Source organism: Rattus norvegicus, chromosome 3, assembly GCF_021556685.1.
Source record: "Rattus norvegicus strain SHRSP/BbbUtx chromosome 3, alternate assembly SHRSP_T2T, whole genome shotgun sequence".
NCBI lineage: Eukaryota > Metazoa > Chordata > Mammalia > Rodentia > Muridae > Rattus > Rattus norvegicus.
This window is the reverse complement of record NC_141536.1, coordinates 107,152,190-107,173,917: the sequence shown is the minus strand read 5'-3', so window position 1 is coordinate 107,173,917 and position 21,728 is coordinate 107,152,190. Positions and strand designations below refer to the sequence as shown.

At 45.7% G+C, this 21,728-nt stretch overlaps 1 protein-coding gene across 4 annotated transcripts in view; it reads right to left on the bottom strand.

Moving 5' to 3' along the window:
* The window catches only part of Stard9 (StAR-related lipid transfer domain containing 9), a 91,824-nt gene that overhangs the window by 11,026 nt on the left and 59,070 nt on the right, over nt 1-21,728 (bottom strand). For all 4 annotated transcript variants that reach the window (NM_001427830.2, XM_087654595.1, XM_087654596.1 and 1 more), the window contains 4 exon segments: nt 9,688-9,825; nt 10,200-10,383; nt 10,840-11,037; nt 11,125-20,952. In NM_001427830.2, the coding sequence (NP_001414759.1) occupies nt 9,688-9,825; nt 10,200-10,383; nt 10,840-11,037; nt 11,125-20,952 (10,348 nt within the window).

The window sequence follows — 21,728 nt, the reverse complement described above, 5'->3', positions numbered from 1 at the left end:
CAACATATAACAAAGACACGTGCTCCACTATGTTCATCGCAGCCTTATTTATAATAGCCAGAAGCTGGAAAGAACCCAAATGCCCTTCAACAGAGGAATGGATACAGAAAATGTGGTACATCTACACAATGGAATATTACTCAGCTATCAAAAACAATGACTTTATGAAATTCATAGGCAAATGGATGGAACTGGAAATATCATCCTGAGTGAGGTAACCCAATCACAGAAAAACACACATGGTATGCACTCATTGATAAGTGGCTATTAGCCCAAATGCTTGAATTACCCTAGATGCACAGAACACATGAAACTCAAGAAGGATGCTCAAAATGCAAATGCTTCACTCCTTTAAAAGGGGAACAAGAATACCCTTGGCAGGGAATAGGGAGGCAAAGTTTAGAACAGAGGCAGAAGGAACACCCATTTAGAGCCCACATGTGGCCCATACATATACAGCCACCCAATTAGATAAGATGGATGAACCAAAGAAGTGCAGGCTGACAGGAACCGGATGTAGATCTCTCCTGAGAGACACAGCCAGAATACAGCAAATACATAGGCGAATGCCAGCAGCAAACCACTGAACTGAGAACGGGACCCCCGTTGAAGGAATCAGAGAAAGAACTCAAAGAGCTTGAAGGGGCTTGAGACCCCATATGAACAACAATGCCAAGCAACCAGAATTTCCAGGGACTGAAGCCACTACCCAAAGACTATACATGGACTGACCCTGGACTCCAACCTCATAGGTAACAATGAATAGCCTAGTAAGAGCACCAGTGGAGGGGGAAGCCCTTGGTCCTGCCAAGACTGAACCCCCAGTGAACGTGATTGTTGGGGGGAGGGCGGTAATGGGGGGAAGATGGGGAAGGGAACACCCATAGAGAAGGGGATGGGGAGGGATTAGGGGGATGTTGGCCTGGAAACCAAGAAGGGGAATAACAATCGAAATGTAAAAAAGAAACACTCAAGTTAATAAAGATAAAAAAAAAAAACCTAGTGTGAAACTTAAGTGTCACTAATGTCTGGAAAAAGTTAAGATCTAGCTAATGCTGTTACGGGCAGGAGTACATAGTAACACAGCGAGGGCATGGTGAGATATCTGGGATTTGACAATGACATGCCTATAGTCTTAAAGAAACCTAGAAAACTATCCAATATGATTGTTTGCTGACTCTGTGCAATGTGGCACATGTGACTTGAGAACAAACACTTTGGACCTGGTGTTGATCACCTGTTCCTCCACAAATACAAAGTAGCAGACTGTAACTTCACATTTCCAGGAGCAGCTAAGCAAGAACACTGGTTTTCCACACAGTGGCAAAAGGAAACCTATAGCTTCCAAAGACCTGAGGCAGGACCACAGCAGGAGAAACAATATCCCAGCACTTGCCCTAGTTCTATTGCCCAGGAAGATGTTTTTCTTCTGCAGGGGTGAAGAGTAAACAGAGTCCATGAAAGCCCATCAGTGGAATCTGGACAAGCCTGGCTACTGGGAAGACCCTCAACCACATAGGTTTATAGCATAGATAGATAAGGAACCTGGACTCGTCACAGCCTGGCTTTGGAAAAGGATTGATTTCAAATCCTAGTCATCCCCAGGGTGCTGTAGACAGAGGCCATTTTATAATGGACCTGCTGCTCTGGGAATCAGTCCTGACTCCAGCACTGGGACCTCACAGACATTCTACTGTGCAGCAAGGAGAGCCACCCCATGAACAAGACCTAGTCTAGTACAGTGACTGACTCAAACAAGTGTGACACAGAAGGGAAAGAGAGGATACTGTAGTTCCCTTATACTAAATGAAAATGAAAAGGGAGAGTTGGCCAGGCACCAGTGAAAGCCAGAGGATCATGAAGGAACAGAGTCCTAAAAGCTGGAAAATCTACATCTGGATAAATTCCTAGACACACATGACCAACCAAAATGAAATCAAGTGGGTATAAAGAAACAGATCTATAACAGGCAACAAGAATGAAACAACAATAAGTAATCTTTCAACAAAGAAGTCCCAGACTGGATGACTTTCATTACCTAATTCCATCAAACTTTTGTGACTTTTTTTTTTTTTTCGGAGCTGAGGACCGAACCCAGGGCCTTGTGCTTCAAACTTTTGAAGTTACTGCCAATGCTCTTCAAACTGTTCCATAAAATAGAAAAGAAAACAATATCATTCTAGGAAGCCAGTACTGTCCTGCTACCAAAGCCAGAGAAGGACACAATAGCACAGCTATAGGCCAACCTCTCTGATAAATACAGATGCAAAGTTCTCAACCAGATACTTGGAAACAGAACACAAGAATACACCAAGGAGCTGGAAAGAGGGCTCCGCAGTTACGTGCATGCTCTCTGGCCAGGCATAGTGGCACATGCCTGTAATTCCAGCATTTGGGAGGCAGAGGCAGGCAGATATTTGAGTTCGAGGCCAGCTTGGTTTAGACAGTCAGAGCTACAGAGACAGTCTCAACATAATAAAACAAGAAGCGGGGTTGGGGATTTAGCTCAGTGGTAGAGCGCTTGCCTAGGAAGCGCAAGGCCCTGGGTTCGGTCCCCAGCTCCGAAAAAAAGAACCAAACAAAAAACAAAAAAAAAAACAAAACAACAAAAAAAAAAGCCAAGAAGCATGTGCTGGTCTTTCAGAGGACCCCATTCAGTTCTCAGTACTCATGTGACAGCTTTAACTGTCCCTAACTCCATTCCTATACCATTAAAAATTGTAAAGATAAAGCCACCCGCAACAGGTGTCTCATTTATTTATTTTGTGGCTATGGATAAACTTAATACATACACAATGAAAATTGCAAAACACTGAAAAAAGAAATTAAAAACCAGAATTGAGAGATGGCTCAGAGGTTAGGAGCACTGATCTTCCAAAGGACTCTAGTTCAGTTTCTGCACTTATATTTGCTTATACCCAGATCCAGGGGATCTGATGCACACATTTACAAACATTACAAACACACACACACACACACACACACACACATACACTTAAGTGAAAAGAACTTCACTTCGTCAAGCTCAAATATGGAAATATCTCCCCAAAACCTCACTATTTAAAAGAATTAGTTACATGTCCAACACACTCAAAACAATCCACAGATTCAACATATTTTGCATCAAAATGTCAATGCCATTTTTCATAGAAACAGAAAACCACGTGGAAATGTAAAGTGCTCCAAATAGATCTTGAATAAAAAGAGCAAAGCCGAAGAAAGCTTCACGATACTTGATTTCAAGACATACTATAGAATCACACTAACAAAAACTGTGGTATTGACATAAAAAACACACAGACCATTGAAAATCTAGAAATAAATCTTATATCCACAGCCAACTGATACTTCACAAAGGTCCCCAAACAAACACCAGAGAGTGGACAGCTGAACAGATATCACTGGGAAGAGTGGAAATCCACACACGGAGAGAGCTGAATCTGAACCCTCATCAGCACAAAATCAACTCAAAATGAATACAAAGATTTAGTTTTCTGAGAGTATCTTTTTTACACCACAGTTAATCTAAAAGCCCTGATTCTCCTTCCTCAACATTCTAACAGCTGGGATTACAGATGCGTATCGCCCTACCAGGCTCTGGACCAAAGACCTTAGTGAAAAACTCGAAACTGAGATTATAGGAAAGCAAAGGAAATACTTCAAAACTGACACAATGATTTCCTGGACATATCTACAAAATTCTAAAACTGACAGTTCAGTTGGGCAGTGGTGATACACACCTTTAATCCCAACACTCCCAAGGCTCAAAGACAGGCAGATCTGAGTTCTAGGCCAGCCAAGTCTACAGAGTGAGTTCCAGACAGCCAGGGCTGTATGGAGAAACCCTGTCTCAAAAAATTAATTAATTAAAATTGAAAGTTGAGATTAATTACATGTAAAAGTTTCTGTACAGCAAAGAAAATTACCAGCATAAAGACAACTTAGAGGGCTGGACAACTTAGAGAGATAGCTCAGCGGTTAAGAGCACTGACTGCTCTTCCAGTTCAGGTCCTGAGTTCAGTTTCCAGCAACCACATGGTAGCTTGGACCAGATGCTTTCTTCTGGTGTGTCTGAAGACAGTGACAATGTACTCATAAACAAACAAACAAACAACACACAAGCATAAGAATGCATCTGCTATCCATTTGACAGAGGATTAATGTTAACAGGATATCTTACCACGTTTTGTTTTAACCCTGAAGTCGTGAACTAGAAAAACCTTGTACTGCAGCTCAGCCCTAGCACATGCCTGTGATCACAGAGCTTTCTATTACAAAAAAGAACTTGTGGTGTGGCCCAGAAATAAAGTCAACCCTAGATCAAGAGGCAAAGCATAACAGAGAGGAGGGCCTTTGAGTTGAATATTTAAGACAGCATGGAGGAGAAGAAACTTTTCCCCTCTGGGTCATTGGCAAAGTAGGAAGGTCAGCTGAGTGTTTGCTCTGCTCCTTTGAGCTAGCTAGTTTCCCCCCAGTATCAGGCTCCTGAGACTTCACTGGTCAAATCAAAGGGCTGGGATTTAGTATTTGAAAACAACAGATTAATATCTAGATTATAAAGAACTAAACTTTTAACATAAGAGTGAGTAATCCAACTGTGAAAGTAAGCAAGTGATCTAAATAGGTATGTCTCAAAAAAAGATTTGACAAATGACCCAACACATATAAAAAACATTTCACTATTAGTCATTGGGGAAATGCAAATCAGAACTATAATTATATTCCATCTCATTCCAGTTAGAATGACTATTCCATATATAAAAACAAATGCTGTAGGACCCCTACTATTTTGGTAGGAATGCACATTAGTATACCCACTACACATAATACAACAGAGATAAATCCATATACAAAGAGATAGTTTCAGGCCCACGGTTACTGAAGCTTTACTTACGAGAGCTATGTGACAGATGAATGACAAAGAGAATGTCATTTATATACACAATGCAATACTCTTTGGACATAAAGAAAAATAAAACCTTATTATGTCAAAAATCAATAGAACTGGAAGACATTAAATAAGCCAGGCACAGTAACACAAGTACCACATACTCTCTGGCTGTGTGGAAACCCAAAATGTCACCCTGAGTAGCAGTGACTACAGGCTCATAACTCTGGTCAAACTATGAATGAGTGACTATTGTGTGCTCAACCATATCTGCTCAGGAACATCATGGAAGAAGGAAAAGAAGGGACAGGAGGAATGGAAGGAAGAGGCAGACGAAGAGAAGTGATGCAGAATGCTGACTTCAAGGCACGCTATGGCTGTTGCAGTCCTGCCCTGAACTGTGATTACCTGCAGAGTGGGCCTGCTGACATCTTGTCATGAGTTGAGGAAGCACAGGATCCCCTCCTGAGAATCTATGTATGGTTAATGGTTGATGAAGGAGGGAGACACATTTGCTTTGATGCTCCTGCTGGTTGAGAGCCCATGCTCCTGAAAACAAGCGTTCACCCAAGCCCCTCTGAGTAACCCTAACTTACTGCTTCCCAAAGCAAACAGAAGTATGAGGCTGACTTAATACAATGAGATTGGCAGTATGAGGAGGGGAAGAAAGGACTGGGGGAATATGATACAAGTACTGCACATACACACACATATGATTATATAAAAACAAATCAACGTTTAAGCTGTGAAGTCGTGGCACACGCCTTTAATCCCAGCACTTGAGAGGCAGAGGTGGGCAGAGCTTTGAATTTGAGGCTAGTCTACTCTACAGAGTGAGTTTCAGGATAGCCAGGGCTACAGGGAGAAAACATGACTCGAAAAAACCATAAAAGGGCTGGAGAGATGGCTCAATGGTTAAGAGCACTGACTGCTCTTTCAGAGGTCCTGAGTTCAATTCCCAGCAACCACATGGTGGCTCACAACCATCTGTAATAAAATCTTCTTGTGTGTCAGAAGATAGCTACAATGTACTCATATAAAACAAATAAATCTTAAAAAAAACATAAAAAAGTTCAAAAGCATCCTTGGCATTGGGCTAGAAGCCAGAGTGGTATATTTCGACTAACTGTTTAAAAATTGGGTAACTGGTTATGGTGGTACACACCTTTAATTCCAGAACTAAGGAGATGGTGGCAGGCCAATCTCTATGAATTCAAGACCAGCCTGGTCCACATAGAGTTCCAAGACAGCCAGAGCTGTCTCCAAAATAATAAAAGTAAGTAAATAAAAATAAATAAAGATAACTGGGTGTGGTGGTGCATGCCTTTAACCCTAGCACTAAAAGAGCAGAGGCAGGTGAACCTTTGTGAATTTGAGGCCAGCCTGGTCTACATAGCAAGATCTAAACCAGCCAGGGATCTATAGTGAGTCCCTGTTTCAAAAATAAAGAGGAAGATACATTTATATCTTTGGCTCTTCTACTCCATGAATATATTACCTATACAACACAGTCTACTAACGATAATAAAAGAGAAAATGAATACTATTCAGCTATGAAAAAGACTGAGCTAGTATAAGCAATAAAATCCAGAGATATTTTTAAGAAAAAAATAAAACCCAACCACATTCCCTGTTTTAATTACCTTTTTAAAATGTATGTATGTATGTATGTATGTATGTATGTATGTATGTATGTATGTTTGGCTGCCCCCCCATGAGTGTGTGTGTGTGTGTGTGTGTGTGTGTGTGTGTGTGTGTGTGTGTGTGTGATGTGGGGGTCAGAGGACAACTTGCAAGAACTGGTTCTCTCCTTCTACTACATAGGAACTGAACTCAGGCCATTAGGCCTGACAAGAAGTCCTTTACCCCTGAACCACCCTGCCAGCCCAAGTCCATCATTTTTCTATGCATGTGCATATTCACATGTATGTACACAGACCTCAGCAAATATATCACCCTGGCTAAGGTGGTACATATTCATATTCCACCACCACCACACACACACACAAACACATGCATGCACACATGCATAGACACACACTTCTGTGTAGGGAAAACATGTACTTTCATGTTACATGGCATATACCACCATTTAGATATTATTCTTTACTATGTGCATTTTAATTTATAATATGAACTTTAAATATTTATCTCCAGCCAGACCTTACTTGGAGTATTCATGTTTCCAGCTGCCTTCTTGATTCAAGATGGATTCTTCAGAAATACCTTCAACCCAGTAAGAAAATATCAAACTCCCAACTTTCCCCCCACAAAGCATCTTCCAGCATCCTTCACTGTCATCGTGGCTGTCACAACTTCTTAGGCCAAACATGAGTTCAGGGCTGAGCACTCTCCATATAAACCTGGAGACCTGAGTTTAACCCCGAGTCCACATAAAGATGAAGGAGAGAACAACTCCACAAAGTTGTCTCTGTAATGTTCACACATGCACTGTAGCATGTGCACCCAAATATACACATCACATACACTAGCAATCAGCAAATGAGTGCGTGCTGTGCTCAGCTGTCAGTCACCAAGCATCTGCTCTTCCCCTTGCACCCATATATGACCATCTCACTGAAAATGCCAAAACCACATTCTTACCGCCTTGCTCAATTGTGCCATGGTTCTCTAATAGGTCTTTCCATGGCTGCTCTTGTCTCTTTCACTTTCAATCCATTTATTCTTATATATATGTATATGTGTGCACGTGTGTGTACGTGTGTGTGTCTGTGTTTTCTATCACTTCCACAGCGTTTTAAAAAATTTCCTTTCTGTGGAGTAGCCATCATCAGTCAGAAAGTAGCCAGAGTTCTCAGTGCACTCTCCTGCCACTCACACACCTTGCTCTATACTCCGCTCCTGCTCAGCTCTTTACTCTCCCCTTTGAGGCCTCTTTCTTAGGCTGCCTCTCTCCCAACACTAGCACTACTCAGCTTTTCTGAATCTCATCCCTCCATCTCAGTTCAAACAGTCTCTTCAGGGCGCCACTGACCTTGTAGATTTGGACACACCACAGATTACACTGGCTTAGCATTCCTTAAGTTAGCTCAGGGCAACAAGAGGGAACATAAAAGAAGAAGATTAGTATTTCTATCCCTAACAAGCTTAAGTCTCTAAATGGTCTAAAGGGAACACCAGTTTATTTACTACCCTATCCTAAAATAGCATCTACTATTCAGGATAAAATAAAATTTTAAGTTGGGTCTAGAGAACTCGGCTCAGTGTTAGGAGCAGGACTGGGACACCAACCCAGCCACAGAACCTTCGACCTAGTTTGTCCTGCTGCAGAGTGTTCTGGGACCGGAGCTTAACAGAACTATCATCAAAGAGACTAGAGAGGCTTCATTCAGGGAGCAAACGCAGAGGACTTCAGCCAAACATTGGTAGCGCTCTGGGAGTTCTGGAAGGGGTAGGGGCAGGATCAGAGAAACCAGAGGGGTCAGGGACGTACCATGAGAAAACAGTGCACACAGAACTGACTGGAACTCATGGGGACTCAGAGATCAGGGAGCCTGTAGAGGTCTGACCTAGGTTCTCTGTATCTATGTTATGGCTGGGTAACTTGGGGTTCTTTGGGGTAACCCTAACAGTGGAAACAGGGGCTGTCCCTGATTCTTTTGCCAGCTTGTGGAACCTTTTCCATACTACCATGTCCAGTTTTAAAGCGATGCTATGTGCCTGGTCTTAAAGTTTGTTATGCCATGTTTGGTCGATGTCCCTGAGAGACCTGCTCTTTTATGAGAAGTGGAAGGGGGTTGGATCTGGGGGAGAGGGGAGATAGTAGGGAGAGGCGGGGGGCGGGGGGGCGGGGGGGCGGGGCACAGGGCTTGCTTTTCCAAAGGACCTGGGTCTGATTCCCACCATCCACATGGTGGTTCACAACTGTATGTAAGTCCAGTCCCAGGAGATCTGATGCCCTCTTCTGATCTCATAGACACAAGGTACTCTTGTGGAAATATGCAAACCTGCAGGCAACACCCATATAAAAAATAAAAATAAATCTTGCTGGGCATGATGGCACATGCCTTTAATTCCAGCACTCAGGAGGCAGAGGCAGTGACAGGTGAATTTCTCTGAGTTCAAAGCCAACCTGGTCTACATAGTGAATTCCAAGCCAGCTAGGACTACATACAGTGAGCCCCTGTCTTTAAACAAACAAACAAACAAACAAACAAACAAACAAACAAACCCCATAACCTAACCAAAACAATAAATCTTTAATATTTTTAAATGACAAAAACCAACCAACCAAAACCTAAAAACTAAAATAAAACTGAACATATTCTGTTTGTTGATTGGATTTTGTTTGTTTGTTTGGATTTTGCTTTTGTTTTGAGACAGGGTCTCAGTATGCAGCTCTGGCTGTCCTGGATATAGATCAATATGGCCTTAAACATACAGATATCCACCTGCCTCTGCCTCCTGAGTGCTAGGATTAAAATCCTGTACCACTATGCCCAGGAGTGCAGTATTCTCATAAAAGACCCAGGTTCCATTTCTGGCACCCACATTAGACAGCTCACAACCACCTGTAACGCCAGCTCCAGGGGGACCTGAGGCCTTTGGCCTCTGTGGGCACCAGCGCTCACACACATGTACCTACACACAGAAACAAACACACATAATTAAAAACAGAACAAAGCTTTTAAAACAAAAAAGCAAAAAAGCAAGAATAAAGGGAGAGGAAGGCAGACCTAAAGCAAGCTGCACAGGATGGGTTCACAGCAGCACAGCCCCTGAAAGGGCTGGCCCTATCCACAGTCATCTCAGAAGCTCCCTGATGTCTTCCTACTCACCAAAACCTCTAGGGACTGGAGGTGGCCCAAGAAGGCTGGGCTGCTGTTGTAATCAGACGTGACACCAGAAGATATGCTTCCATTGGAGCTGGTGTACAGGGAGCTGGAGTTGGCTAGAATCTGTAGTTTCTCCTCTTCCTGGGAAGAAGACAGATGAACTAGCTTCTGATGATACCACACTACCACATCCTCGCCCTTCCCTGTCACCTCCACGGCTGTCACCAGTTACATCCTAGAACCTCCTGCTGCAGCCTCTCACCTACTTTCCAGAAGCCACAACTCTCTATGCTTCCTTCCCCATGTCCCTGACTCCACACAGAAGCCTCTTCCTCCCACACTCTGGCCTGGGACAGCAGTGCTCTGATAAGGGGGTAAAGGGGATCTAGGTCCAGCTTTGGGCTGAAAGCAGAGCCCTGCACTTTACAACCGTATCAGACTCACAAACAGGCAGAGTAAAGGTCTGGCCCAGGTTCCAGGCCTGTCCTAAGGCAGAGGACTGCCTCGTTCCCCACCTTCAGCAGCTGGGAGATGATCTGCTGGCGGATTCTCTTTTTCTCTTGTTCACTCCGCTCCTTGAGCCGATCTCGAGCCTGTGCAATCTCTGCCTTGGCCTCTTCACGGGCCTGACGATACTCTTGAAGCATGAGCTCAATGTCAGAGGGAGGGCGGGCTAATCTTGGTGCTGGTTCTGGGATTCTAGGGAAGTCCACAAGGTTAAAAGGCTCCTTCTAACATGACAAGCACATAGAAGTATGGTACTGCCCACCCCTGCTAGCTCGGTATAACCTCTTGCTGCCTACAGAGTTATTTTGCATTCTTCCTTTTTTCTTTTTTTTTTTTTTCTTTTTTTTCTGGAGCTAGGGACCGAACCCAGGGCCTTGAGCTCACTAGGCAAGCGCTCTACCGCTGAGCTAAATCCCCAACCCCTGTTATTTTGCATTCTTAGGAGAAGAAAAAGGCATCCTAAGACCCCAACACACAGACTGGCATAACATACAAAAGTCTCTGTCCAGTACCTTCCCATGACTTCTCTCTGCCCATCTCCTTCTGCACCCCAGTACCCCATTCCCTCTGGAAGAGACTCTGGATGGTCAAATTCCAGTCCCAGCTCCCACAGAGCCTGCTTCCTGCAGGCTCCGGAATCTTCATTACCTAGTGGTTTCCACAACATGCTTCCTCAGGCGCTGCAGGTACTCTTGGCGTCTGCTGGGCAAGTCAAGTTCCCCGGTGGGGAGGTCCTTGCTGGGCAGGAAGCGGAGTCGTTTCTGGGGACTGAGGCTTCGTGTCCGACGAAAGTTATGAAGTCGCTCAGTCCTTTCTCTCCTGAGGGTCTCAAAAGTCTTTTTCTGCCTGAGACAAAATGTGATTGATTCCCACATGACCTCACCCTGATGGTCACCTTGCCCACCCATTGCCCTTTAGGCCCAGGGCCCTTACCTAGTGTAGAACTCCTCACAGGAGAGCATAGCAGGTTCTTCAGGAGCAAACACCTCCCCTGTCCCACTCTGCAGCACCTTCAGCAGAGCATCTGTCTCCCCAAAGCCATGGTGTAGTTTTGCTTCTGTGAGTTCCACACTGAGTGAAGGCTTCTGAACCCCAGCTTGTAAGGGGATGTGTTCCAATCGAAGGTACTCGGGTTCCTGGCTGTATTTGTCAGAAGGTTGCAGGGGCCTTTGTGTCCCTACAGAACTCAAGTCACATCTGACCCCTAAACTGTCACCTACATGCAGACTTTTGCAAGGTCCATCCTGAACTCCATACCAGTTATTAAATTTGTTATGAACTGAGAGGTCCCTGAGGTTGTGATGCTGGGGACCAGAGGCCACATACATTTGTGAACCAGGACAGAGCAGCCCCACAGGTTGGCAGACCTGAGGTGGATCTACAGCAGGACTTTGAAGCCCTGTAGTAGCAGAGATCTGACAAGGGCTAAGGGGCTGAAGACCTCTCCGTGATGAAGGTCGGTCCACGTTGGGTTGTGACTCTACCATAAACACTGACTTCCCATCCTCATTTGCTGCCCTGCCCTGGCACTGACTGGGCCTCCCACTGCTTGGTGGACCATGCTCTGTGGAAGCCACCCTCTCAGACACAACGCTATCATCAAGGATCCTGTGCCTTGGTGGTGAAGATGGTGATTTGCTTTGGTCTCCAGTGGTGCTCTTGAGCTGAAGCTGCTGAGGGGCCTTTCCTGAGAAACTAACTTGGGGACTAGAGCTCTGTTGTGGGCTGCAAGGGGAGCTAGAATAAAGAAACAATCTCTCAGAACTTTTCCCTAAGGGGCTCTTGACTTCTCTGTCCACAGACTCAGCTCTCCGAGACACGCCAGCCTTATCAGTGGCTTGAGAATTACCCATTGGAGGTCTTAGGTCACCAACTTCAGGGTCTGGATTGATGTCAAGCTTCTGGAAGTCTTCAAGAGGATGAGCCGAGGGAACTGATAGAGTCAAACAGGCTAAGGGGTTGCTCAGCTCCTGGATGCTGGCACTAAATGTAAGGATTGGAGAGGACGCCCTATCCACCAGCACAGCACTCGAGCTGCCCAATCTATTCTGGGTGCTAGGCTCTTGGGTGAACTCAGAAGCACCAAGGGTGAGCCTTGAGTGGTGTGAGATTCTGGACATGTTGACCACCATGCAAGATTCCTCTGGCTGCAGACTGGGAAGTGGAGAACCATCAGGAGAAGCTGGGGGGTTCATGAAAGTAAAGTTCTGCCCAAAATCAGCTTTCTGAAACCTCAAGTGTGGTGAGGTCACAGGAGGGCTCTGCAGTTTAACGTGGGTACTTCCTTTGTGGAGATCTGGGGGTTCTGCTGCTTCCTCTGCCTCTTTCTTCTGAAACACCACTGGGACATCTCCCTTTTCTTGAGCCACAGTGGTAATACCTGAGTCCATCACGTGAAGGATCACACTGACTTCCTCTGACTTGACCTCTGGCGCCTGGAAGGCCAGAGGAGGTAAGGCCAGGTCTGTCTGGATCCCCTCATCCACAGTGGTCTGAGTAGAACCATCCATCATAAGGGCCTGTTGGGCCTCATCTAGGGATTCACTGTTGCCATTCTGTTCCTTTACTATCACACTTGGCTGTGAGAGACTCCCAAGCAGTTCTGAAGTACTATGTAGAAGCTGTGAAAGGTGGAGAGACAGGTTGTGCATCCTGGTCCAGGAGGCTAGATCAGAGTCTGACATTGTCCTGGCATCAGGCTGAACAGAGACATCAGTGCAATTTGAGTGAAGCCTGCTGCCCAGGGTCCGTGTTCCCTGCTCGAAGGTATTCATACTGGCCTCCCCCCCAGCACAGCCTGTCTCTGGTGGGCAGAGTAATATAATCTCATCTACCTGAGCTGTGGTACTCCCTCCAGCCAGAGGCAGCTCATTTGAACTCTGGTCATTCCCAATGCCACTGTGTATGTTTGGCAAATCCTGGGTTTGGGCATCAGTCTTGGGATGGAAGTGAAATGGAGATTTCTTGTCTTCTAGGACATTGTCCATGCTAGAACACTGAGCCATTTTTGATTGTATTAGGCACTGAGATTTCTGGCTACCAGAGGCATCAACTGCACTTCCAAACACATATTGCTTCCAACCAATATGCACAGGTCCCTGTGGACACCAGGGCAGGACATAGGGACTTAAGTTACTAGAATCAAAGTGCAGCATTTCTTTGTCCACCTGAGAATGCCAATTCTCTGGCATACCCTGGACACTCAGTTTATCTGTCTTTCCTGGATGGGCCTGTTCCAAAGTCCCAGGCATCCAGGTAGTCATGAACTCAGGGGTTGGCATACATGACACAGTGGAAGACGTTGGGTAAGGAGGAATGACAGGGTTCAAGGGCCTGTGATCAGTGTGGCTATTGCTCAAGTTACACGAGGCTTTCTGACTGTAATCTTGAGACTTCTGAGATGTTGATACTGGCTTTTGGGAGGAATGACCCCTGAGATGTGGGCTCCACAAGCAATTTGGCCCCTGTGCATCTTCATCTGTTGGCGAATGAGGTTTCACACTCAAATTTAGTTCTTGAAGAGACCGAGATGAGCTGACCACAGTAAACTGAGGTCTAGGGGAGTACCTGGCACGCTTGGGGCCAGAGAAGATTGCAATCACAGGAAGCAAGTGCCTGTGGCTGGGAGGCAGCTGCTCCCTATCAGAGCAGAGCTGGCTAGGAGTCTGGGCAGCAGGCTGTGATGGTTCAGTTTGGGCTTCAAAGTCTGAAAAGAAAGTCTGGGATGCAGAAGACTTGGCTACAACTATCTCCTTTCTTTCACCATCTCTAGTCTGACAGCCATCAAAGCTACCAATGTTAGAAGATACTAGATTTCTGACCTGGGCATGGACTTTGCCATCTCCTGAGACCTGGTCTCTCTGTTGTTCTTCCTCTTCCCATGAAGTTTCAATCTGAGGGTGGCAGGTATGTTTCAACATGTCTACAAATTTGGCTTGAGAATCCAAGCAACTGTGACCCCTGACCTTAGTGGAAGGTGGCATCTTTTTTGAACAGCATCTGATGGTATTTTCTAAATGCCCAAACTGAGCTGCTATCTCCAGCTTACTGTCAACAGATTCTTCATTTGAATATGGTCTCTGAGTCACTGCAGGATGTTCTGGTGTTGTTTGTGATGCCTGTACATTCTCACTTACAGAGTTATTCTTCAGAGTTCTTCGTGGCTCAGAGCTCATTCCTGCAGGGCTGGATGGATAAGAATCCTCAGGGGCAGTGCTGGCCTTCTTCCCTGTTGTCTTTTCCCCAGAACCGTCCACTGATCTTCCCCTAGCAACAGTGTGGGTGAGGCAATTTGCCTTCATTTCTGAGGTGCAAAGGCAGCTGCAGTTTTGAGCTGGAGAGGAGACAAGAGCTATAGTGGATGGGTTGGGAATGCTGTTGTCTACTGGCCCACATTTATGTTTGAGGCCATGTGCTAAAGACACTTGAGAGTCTTTGGAAAAGCTCTCTCCTGCTCCATCCACTTCACAGACCCTAGATGGTACTATAAAAAGTGAGTGGTCAGGATGTGGAGCAGCCCAGAGGGTTCCCTTCCTAAGGACACCATCTCTATAACATGGCAGAGTAGAGGAATGAGAGCGGCAGTCGTGAACAGCAGCAGCAGGCTGAGAACCACTTAGGTGAGGGCAATTCTCTTCCTCCCCATAAGATAAGCCAAGTGGCCTGCTGCCTCCAGTGTTCCCCTTGAAGACAAGGCACTCTTCTGGGCACAGACCTGGAGCCTCTTCTCTAACTCCACTGGGATGCAGGCTTGGTCTTTTATCTATAAATGGAGTTGACCTTAGATTTTTGCTGTCACTCCCACATGCTTCTGCCAGACCAGAGTCAACATTCTTCCACTTGACAGGATGCCATATGTTAGCTTCTGCTTCAACCTTTCTTGGAGCTCCAGGCTGAAGAGCACATGACTTTGGACTTGCCTCCATTCCTTCTAAGCCAGCAGAAGCATCGGAGCACTGCACATGGTCTTGCTTAGGCTGAGAAAGGTATACAGTATTATCAACAGTACGGATCACAGACTGACGCTCAGAATGGACTGCTTTTCCTTTCTGTGTGGTCACTGAGATCTTACCTGAGTCTCCTCCACATGTGCTATCTAGACTAGGTTTCTGATGACCCAGGACAGTGTCCTTCCCACCAAAGGATATATCCTCTGCAGTCTCCCATGCAGCCAACTGACTTTGCCCATGCAGAATCCTCCCAGGACCATCACAAGAAGTTTGAGAAGGTAAGACAGACACTTTCTCTGATCCTACCCTCTCATTCTGCTCTACAGCTAGTATAGAAAGAAGCCTGTCTGAGTCCAAAGGACCAACAGAGGACATTGTTCTAGATGTTTCTTTTTTCTCGATGACTTCAGAAAAATCAGACCATCCTCTTGCTCCACAAAATTGCCTTGCTTCTCCAGTGCAGTATCTTTCTGCTAGCCCTGAAATAATGTGAGAAGAAGCCAACAAATGATGCTGTGGCCCTCTATCAGTTTCAGGATTGAGCACATGTTGAAGGCTCCCTGCACTGGCCTGGGCTCTCCTCTCATCAGCCAAGAGGTTTGCAAACACAGGAGGTGGAGATGCCACATGCAGTCCTTGTGTCTTAGCATCGTTCCTGGTGCTATCCCACCCTAACGTAACTGTCTGTGTCTGAGACCTACCAGCAGCCTCTGAAAAACACTCAGCTTCTTGTGACGTCTCATAAGGAAGGACTGTCCCCTCAGCCACAAAGTCATTAAGCTGCTTTCTCTGTGCTTTTGCCTGTCTGATCTCTTCCAAGATAGACAGGCATATGGATGCATGGACAGAGGAGTCTGGTAGTAGCAGAGGCTCTGGATCAGGTCCTTTCAGTACAGACACTGGTGGTAAGCAAGCAGAGTTAGGAAGTTGTTGGTCTTCTGACTTCTCCTCTGCCTTCTGCCTTTCCTCTTCACCCTGGTCACTATCTTCTTGTAAAAGGAAACTGACCCTCCTTTCAGTCTGCCTTAAGACAGTATCCAAAGAACTGGTTTTTGTTTCTTCTTGTTCAGTTGCCTCAGCTTCAGAACCCAAACCTTCCTGAGTAGTCAAGCCTGTGGAAGTAACTCTGAAGTCCCCTTCCTGGTCTTCTTGGGAGCTGGTGCTTACTGTTATCCAGTCCTCTGTCTCTAGCTGTATACTGTCTGATGTAACAGACTGACCATTAGCTCTCATGAGCATGGGCATTACAGATCCACCCCAGGGAGTGTGTGTGGTGGAAGCATCCCCAGAAACACTTCCCTGCAAGCTACTGCTTCCGGTCTCCCCACTGTGATCCTGATCCCCTACTCCAGTTGCCAAAGAATTTCTATTTGTTTTCAACATTGTAGGTTCTAATATGTTCTCAAATGAAGAGACACCTTTGGTATCAGAGACATGACAACAGCTTCTTGGGAAGCTTGGAGAATGCACGGGTTGGATACCACTCAGCTCTCCATAAGGAAGAGCTGCAGAGAAGTCTCTCTGGTTATGGAATGGGGAGACATTCTCCTGCCTGAAAACTGTGCCCTTCCAGTGCTGGCTGGGAGTAGAAATTTCCACATTCTCTTTTTCCTTCAGGTTCCCTCCCCTGTCCACTGTCATTTCTTCAACTCTCCCTGGAGTTTTTACATCCTCCAATTCTGAATCACTTGGGACTGCAATAATTTGGCTTTCCTGAAAACTTTCCACACTCTCCAGTTCCTCAAGACTTTCCAAGGCCCAAGTCTGCTCTTGGAACTTTGCTGATGCTTTTAGGAGCTCATCATCCTTCTCAGCTCTCTCCGGGCTGCGCTGCAATAGCAGAGATCTAGCTAATGCTTTCATTCTCCTAGAGTGAAGGGACATGTTGCTAGGCTTTCTGAGAGCTTCGCCCTTCCCTAAAGAACCACAGATATCCCTGGCAAGTCTGTGTGCTCCAGGTGGTGGGTATGTGTGCTCTCTCTCAGACCCCCTTGTTTGCTTACAGTCCCTTGATCTGAAGGGGCTTCCTGTGATCTTCTGGACCTGAGCATTATTACTAATTGCACTGTTACCCTCTATTTCTCTAGCTTTGTTGTCTTCAAAGATACCATCTTCTATCTGTATTGGAAAAGATGGATAACCCTCAAAGCATAAATGTTTTCCAGAACTTTCTGGCTCGGGGACCTGGTCAGTCTTCTTCTGGTCCTGTAAGTCCTGGAGCATAAGTTCTGTACTTGGCGTGTGGGAAGCATGAAGTTGCTTATTCTGCTTGGATTCGATTTCTAAGATGCCAGTTTCCAGCTGTATTACACTCCTGATCAGCCTAGCCATTTCATCAGTACTATTAACTCTTTTATTCTGTTTCTCTCCCAAAGGTTTTTCTTTGCACTGTATTTCTTGTGACTGCCCATGGGCCTTGCATTCAGTGGGCTTTCTTTCCTGAGAGCACATAACTAGATGGCATCTTTCACAGGTATACTGGGTTCCTGGAAGACTAAATTCTTCTCGGATGTCTTTGGAAATCACTTCTCTGAGAAGCACAGTTTCATTCCTCCCCTCCCACCTGTGGGTGGGACTCCTACCTCCTGCCATGATCGCAGGGCTACTTCGACAATGGAGTGATCTTGATTTCAAGGAAACAGCAGTTTCCTCTGGCATGACCTTCTCCAGGTCTAAATTGGTGATTTTACCAATGAAATCAGACCTGTCTCCAGGAGGAGACTGACTGTGCGTACCAGAGGACTGCGTCTCTGGCAGGAGTGGACTCTGTTCTTCCCCACTTGCCTTAGAATCACAAATGAAGAGCAAAGTCTTTGACTCAGAGCCATTGAAGGCAACACTGCAGTGATGCCATGCAGAGGCCCCTTCTCCATCCTCATGGACTGAGAGGCTGTACTTATTTAAAATTCCAAGTTGATTTCTACATTCACAAGCTTTGAGTCTGGTAGAAGGGAGATGCTGTCTGTTCTGAGCAACGAAACAGTAAGCAGAATCATGGGGTTCTTCTTTTTTCATATTTCTGGGCCGTTTCCCCAGTTCTCCAGTAACTTCCCCTATATTCGTATCTGTTGGCCTTTTGGTTATTGTCTGATGAGGTGAATCAATCTTAGAATTCTGACTTTGGGACAACTTGGGCAAATTATTTTTCTTGTGAGCTTTCTGGGGGACTTGATGACTATGACCAAAGCCCCAGGCTTCTCTAGGGGGTGGGGAGGGCACCCAGGCTTCCCTGCAGGCTGGAATCTCTAAGGCAGTTTCTGTCAGGGCATCCCTGCTTTTGGTTACATAGAATGTTTCCAGGGAAGGCGACTGCAGGAAGGATGGAAAAGAGCTCCAAGGGTCAGAGTGCAGGACCAGCTCTGGACCTGAAGGGAAAGTGCAACAGGCATCTATGTGTGTTCCAGCTACTTCCTCGGAGCACTCCTGGGAAGCCGCCTTCTCTTCCAGCAGGGGGTGCTGGTGGCTGTTGTGACTTAATAGTCCTGGTTGAACTGGAGTATTTTTCCTGAGAAGAGTCTCATCTTGAGGTAAATAATCTACTTCAGAGGCTGAGGTGTCATGATTGTGATAAGTCCTCTTCTGGAAGAAATACTGCCCAGAGGAAGTTTTCAGTGCAGAATGTCTGCCACCCTGAAGGCACCCTTCCAAGCTGGCCTGATTGACTTCCCATGCTTCTGTCATGGAACTTGGTATCGCATTTCCTGCTGTGCAGGCCTGTGCATTTATAGATCCAGAAGTCAGAGACTCTATGTCTGTGGGGTACGCCTCATTACAGCTCATCCTCTCAACAGTACTGAAGAGATCAGAAGCACTTTCTACGTTGGCACTCAGACTGTCATGGTCTTTCTCTGCATTTAAGTGCCTGATTTGGGATAGGTGGGCTGGAAAGGAGCAGAAATCTAAATTTCTAGATAACCCAGGGCCAGTGGGCAACGGAGAGTCTACTTTATCAGAAGCATCAGCCAGGGAGCTAGACTCTTCCTCCAGGAAGGGGAAAGCTGGCCTGGGCTCTCCTATAGCTTCAAAAATAGAATCAGAGAGTTCAAGGAGATATTCTTGATGAAGGGCAGCCCAGTCCTTCTTATTAATACTACGTACATGAGTGAACGAGGTGGCAGAGGTAGCCAGCACACTCGACATGTCAGAATTGTGGGACTCTTCAGAGATGCCCTGGTTGGTCATGTCAGGCATTTCTCTGCCCTGAAAGAATCCATCAACTCCTGGCTGAAGGAGTCTTTGGCTTCCACAAACTGAGGGCTTGGATGTATCAGAAGCAGAAGTTGCATACAAATCTGAACTGCAGGGTGGCTCAGTACTAGTTTGGGGAAGTTTGCAGGTATTTGGTTCTTCACTGCTTAGCCAGTGTTGGGGCTTCTCACTATAGGGCTGAGTTTCATGTATGTCAGGACTTGGACATAGAGAATGTATGACCCCTGAGGGGCTGCTGGGATTGACCTTAGAGTCGCAAGAAAACCAGGAATCCACAGATAACAGGGGGCTCTCTCTTGCAAGTTGAATACCTCGGAGAGGGTTGATTTGTTCGGAATAGCTGGTCTCCATTTCTGACTCAAGCTGCTCACAACGGGGCTGGTACTGAAGATCATGGTAAAATGAATTGCTTTTTGGCAGAATATTATTGACCCTGACTCCCACTCTGTGGTTGATAGGGCTAGGCCTGTCTGTTGCCCCCTGTCTATTGTCTATTGCAGATAGGGTGGCCTTCTGCAGATGCCAGAAAGTCTCTGTAGGCATCTCATCAGCAGAGCCAAGGAAAGGCTCCCCTTGCCTATTTTCAGGACCAATTAGGCTGTGCAAGGAAAAGCTCCTGTCTGTATGAGTACATAAGCTACTGTCTGAGTACATGGGGAGACCCCTCACAGAGGCTGAAGGTCTGGCTCTTGAATGCCCATAGTCCTTCATGGAATATTCACCTGCAGAGTTTTCTGGGAGACTTTGGTGCCCTTTCCCAGCAAGTGAATCCTCAGATATTTGACTGTTACCACTTTCAGAGTTGTCTGGATCTGGGAGATCCCATTTTCCCTGAAGTTCCTCTGGTTTCAGCAGCTCCTTTGGGACTTTGGCATAGATGTAAGAAAGAGAATCCACTGAGTAACTGCTTTCAGTGTCAGATAAATCTTTGTCCTCTTCCCTTACATGGTCCATTATAGGTCTAGAATCTGTGAAGGAGGTTGGATCCTCTGCACTAGGCTGTTTTTTTAAAGGACAGCCACAAGACAAACGAGAGAACTTTTTGGCAATGTCTCTGGCCCTAGCTGCCAGCACCCTCTGATGCTTTTTTGATGCCCTGCTTGGAGGAGGTGGTTTGGATTCTGCCAGAGAAGTCTTGACTACTTTTCTATGCCCAGCTACTTGCTCCGATCCACTGAGATACGTAGGATGGGAGGTAGTTTCCTTAGGAGCCTTGTAGGTTGCACAGCTCTCTTCTTTTTGCCATACAGTTTGTGTGTTGACAGAGGCTACTAGTCCCTTAGCCTTGGTCTGGGCAGCAGGGGTGAAGATCCTTGAACCATCTGTTGGTTTTTGTTTCTTAGTTGATTGACCCTGGGATGACATCTGACAGGACTGCTTACCAAATGACTCAATTTTTTGGCTACTGACAGAAGCTCCCCTGGCTGGCGAGAACTTCCTCCACCGTGATGAATGGAGGCTGTTCCTGCCCAGGCATCCTGTCCTTGGAGGACAGGCTGTAGCCTGGGGAACAGTATCTGTTGACAGGGTTTTCTCTGGCATTTGCTGAGTCAGATCAGGCACAGGTGGTGACATGGCTGAAGGATCCCAGTTCATGACAGCACTGTGAAGACAAGGAAAGCAATATCAGAATAGTAGTGCCCCTGTGTCAATATAAGTAATATGGCATTCTTCTTACTCTGAAAGAGGTTGGAAAGCAGGCCACCCACACACTGTGTCCTACAGTCCTCAGATCAACACACACAAAAGCAGACTGTTGACAGTAGAGCCCTGGCTTTCAGTGGTCTCAGATACATTTTGCTCAATCTCCATCCCCAACTGCTTTATCTTTACATTTCAAGCAACTGGCTATGTGAGGAAAACAGGAATAATTTTAATACTATAAAGAATCAAGCAGATAAATCCATGGTGTGACATCATCTACAGAACTGCCCCACTTTGCATACTGATAAGAAGAAATAGGAAAGAATGACTACAGGAACGTCAGACGTAACAGTGTCAGGTAGTTTATAAATCCAATTAGTTCTTGATATGGAAAACCAAGGCTTCATTCAAGCAACTGGAGAAAACTGAGTGTGACCCAAGTGTTAGCTTCTATCAAGCTATAACCTAATCTTGGCAGGTATGATTTGGTAGGTATGACAGAACAGTTTTTATTTTTAGAGGTACATACTTAAAGATACAGGGTTGAAATATGATATTGCTTTAAATCCTTTGGAAGATAGGGTAGTGGGTCTGTAAAGTAAGTGTAGCATCTTTATAATTGCTCAAAATAGGAACTCCATAAGTCTCTCAACTTTGTGCATGTTTGAATGATTCCCATAGTAAAAAGTTGGCTTGCCTGCCCAGTTATTTGAAGGACAGAGAGGTAAGAAAACA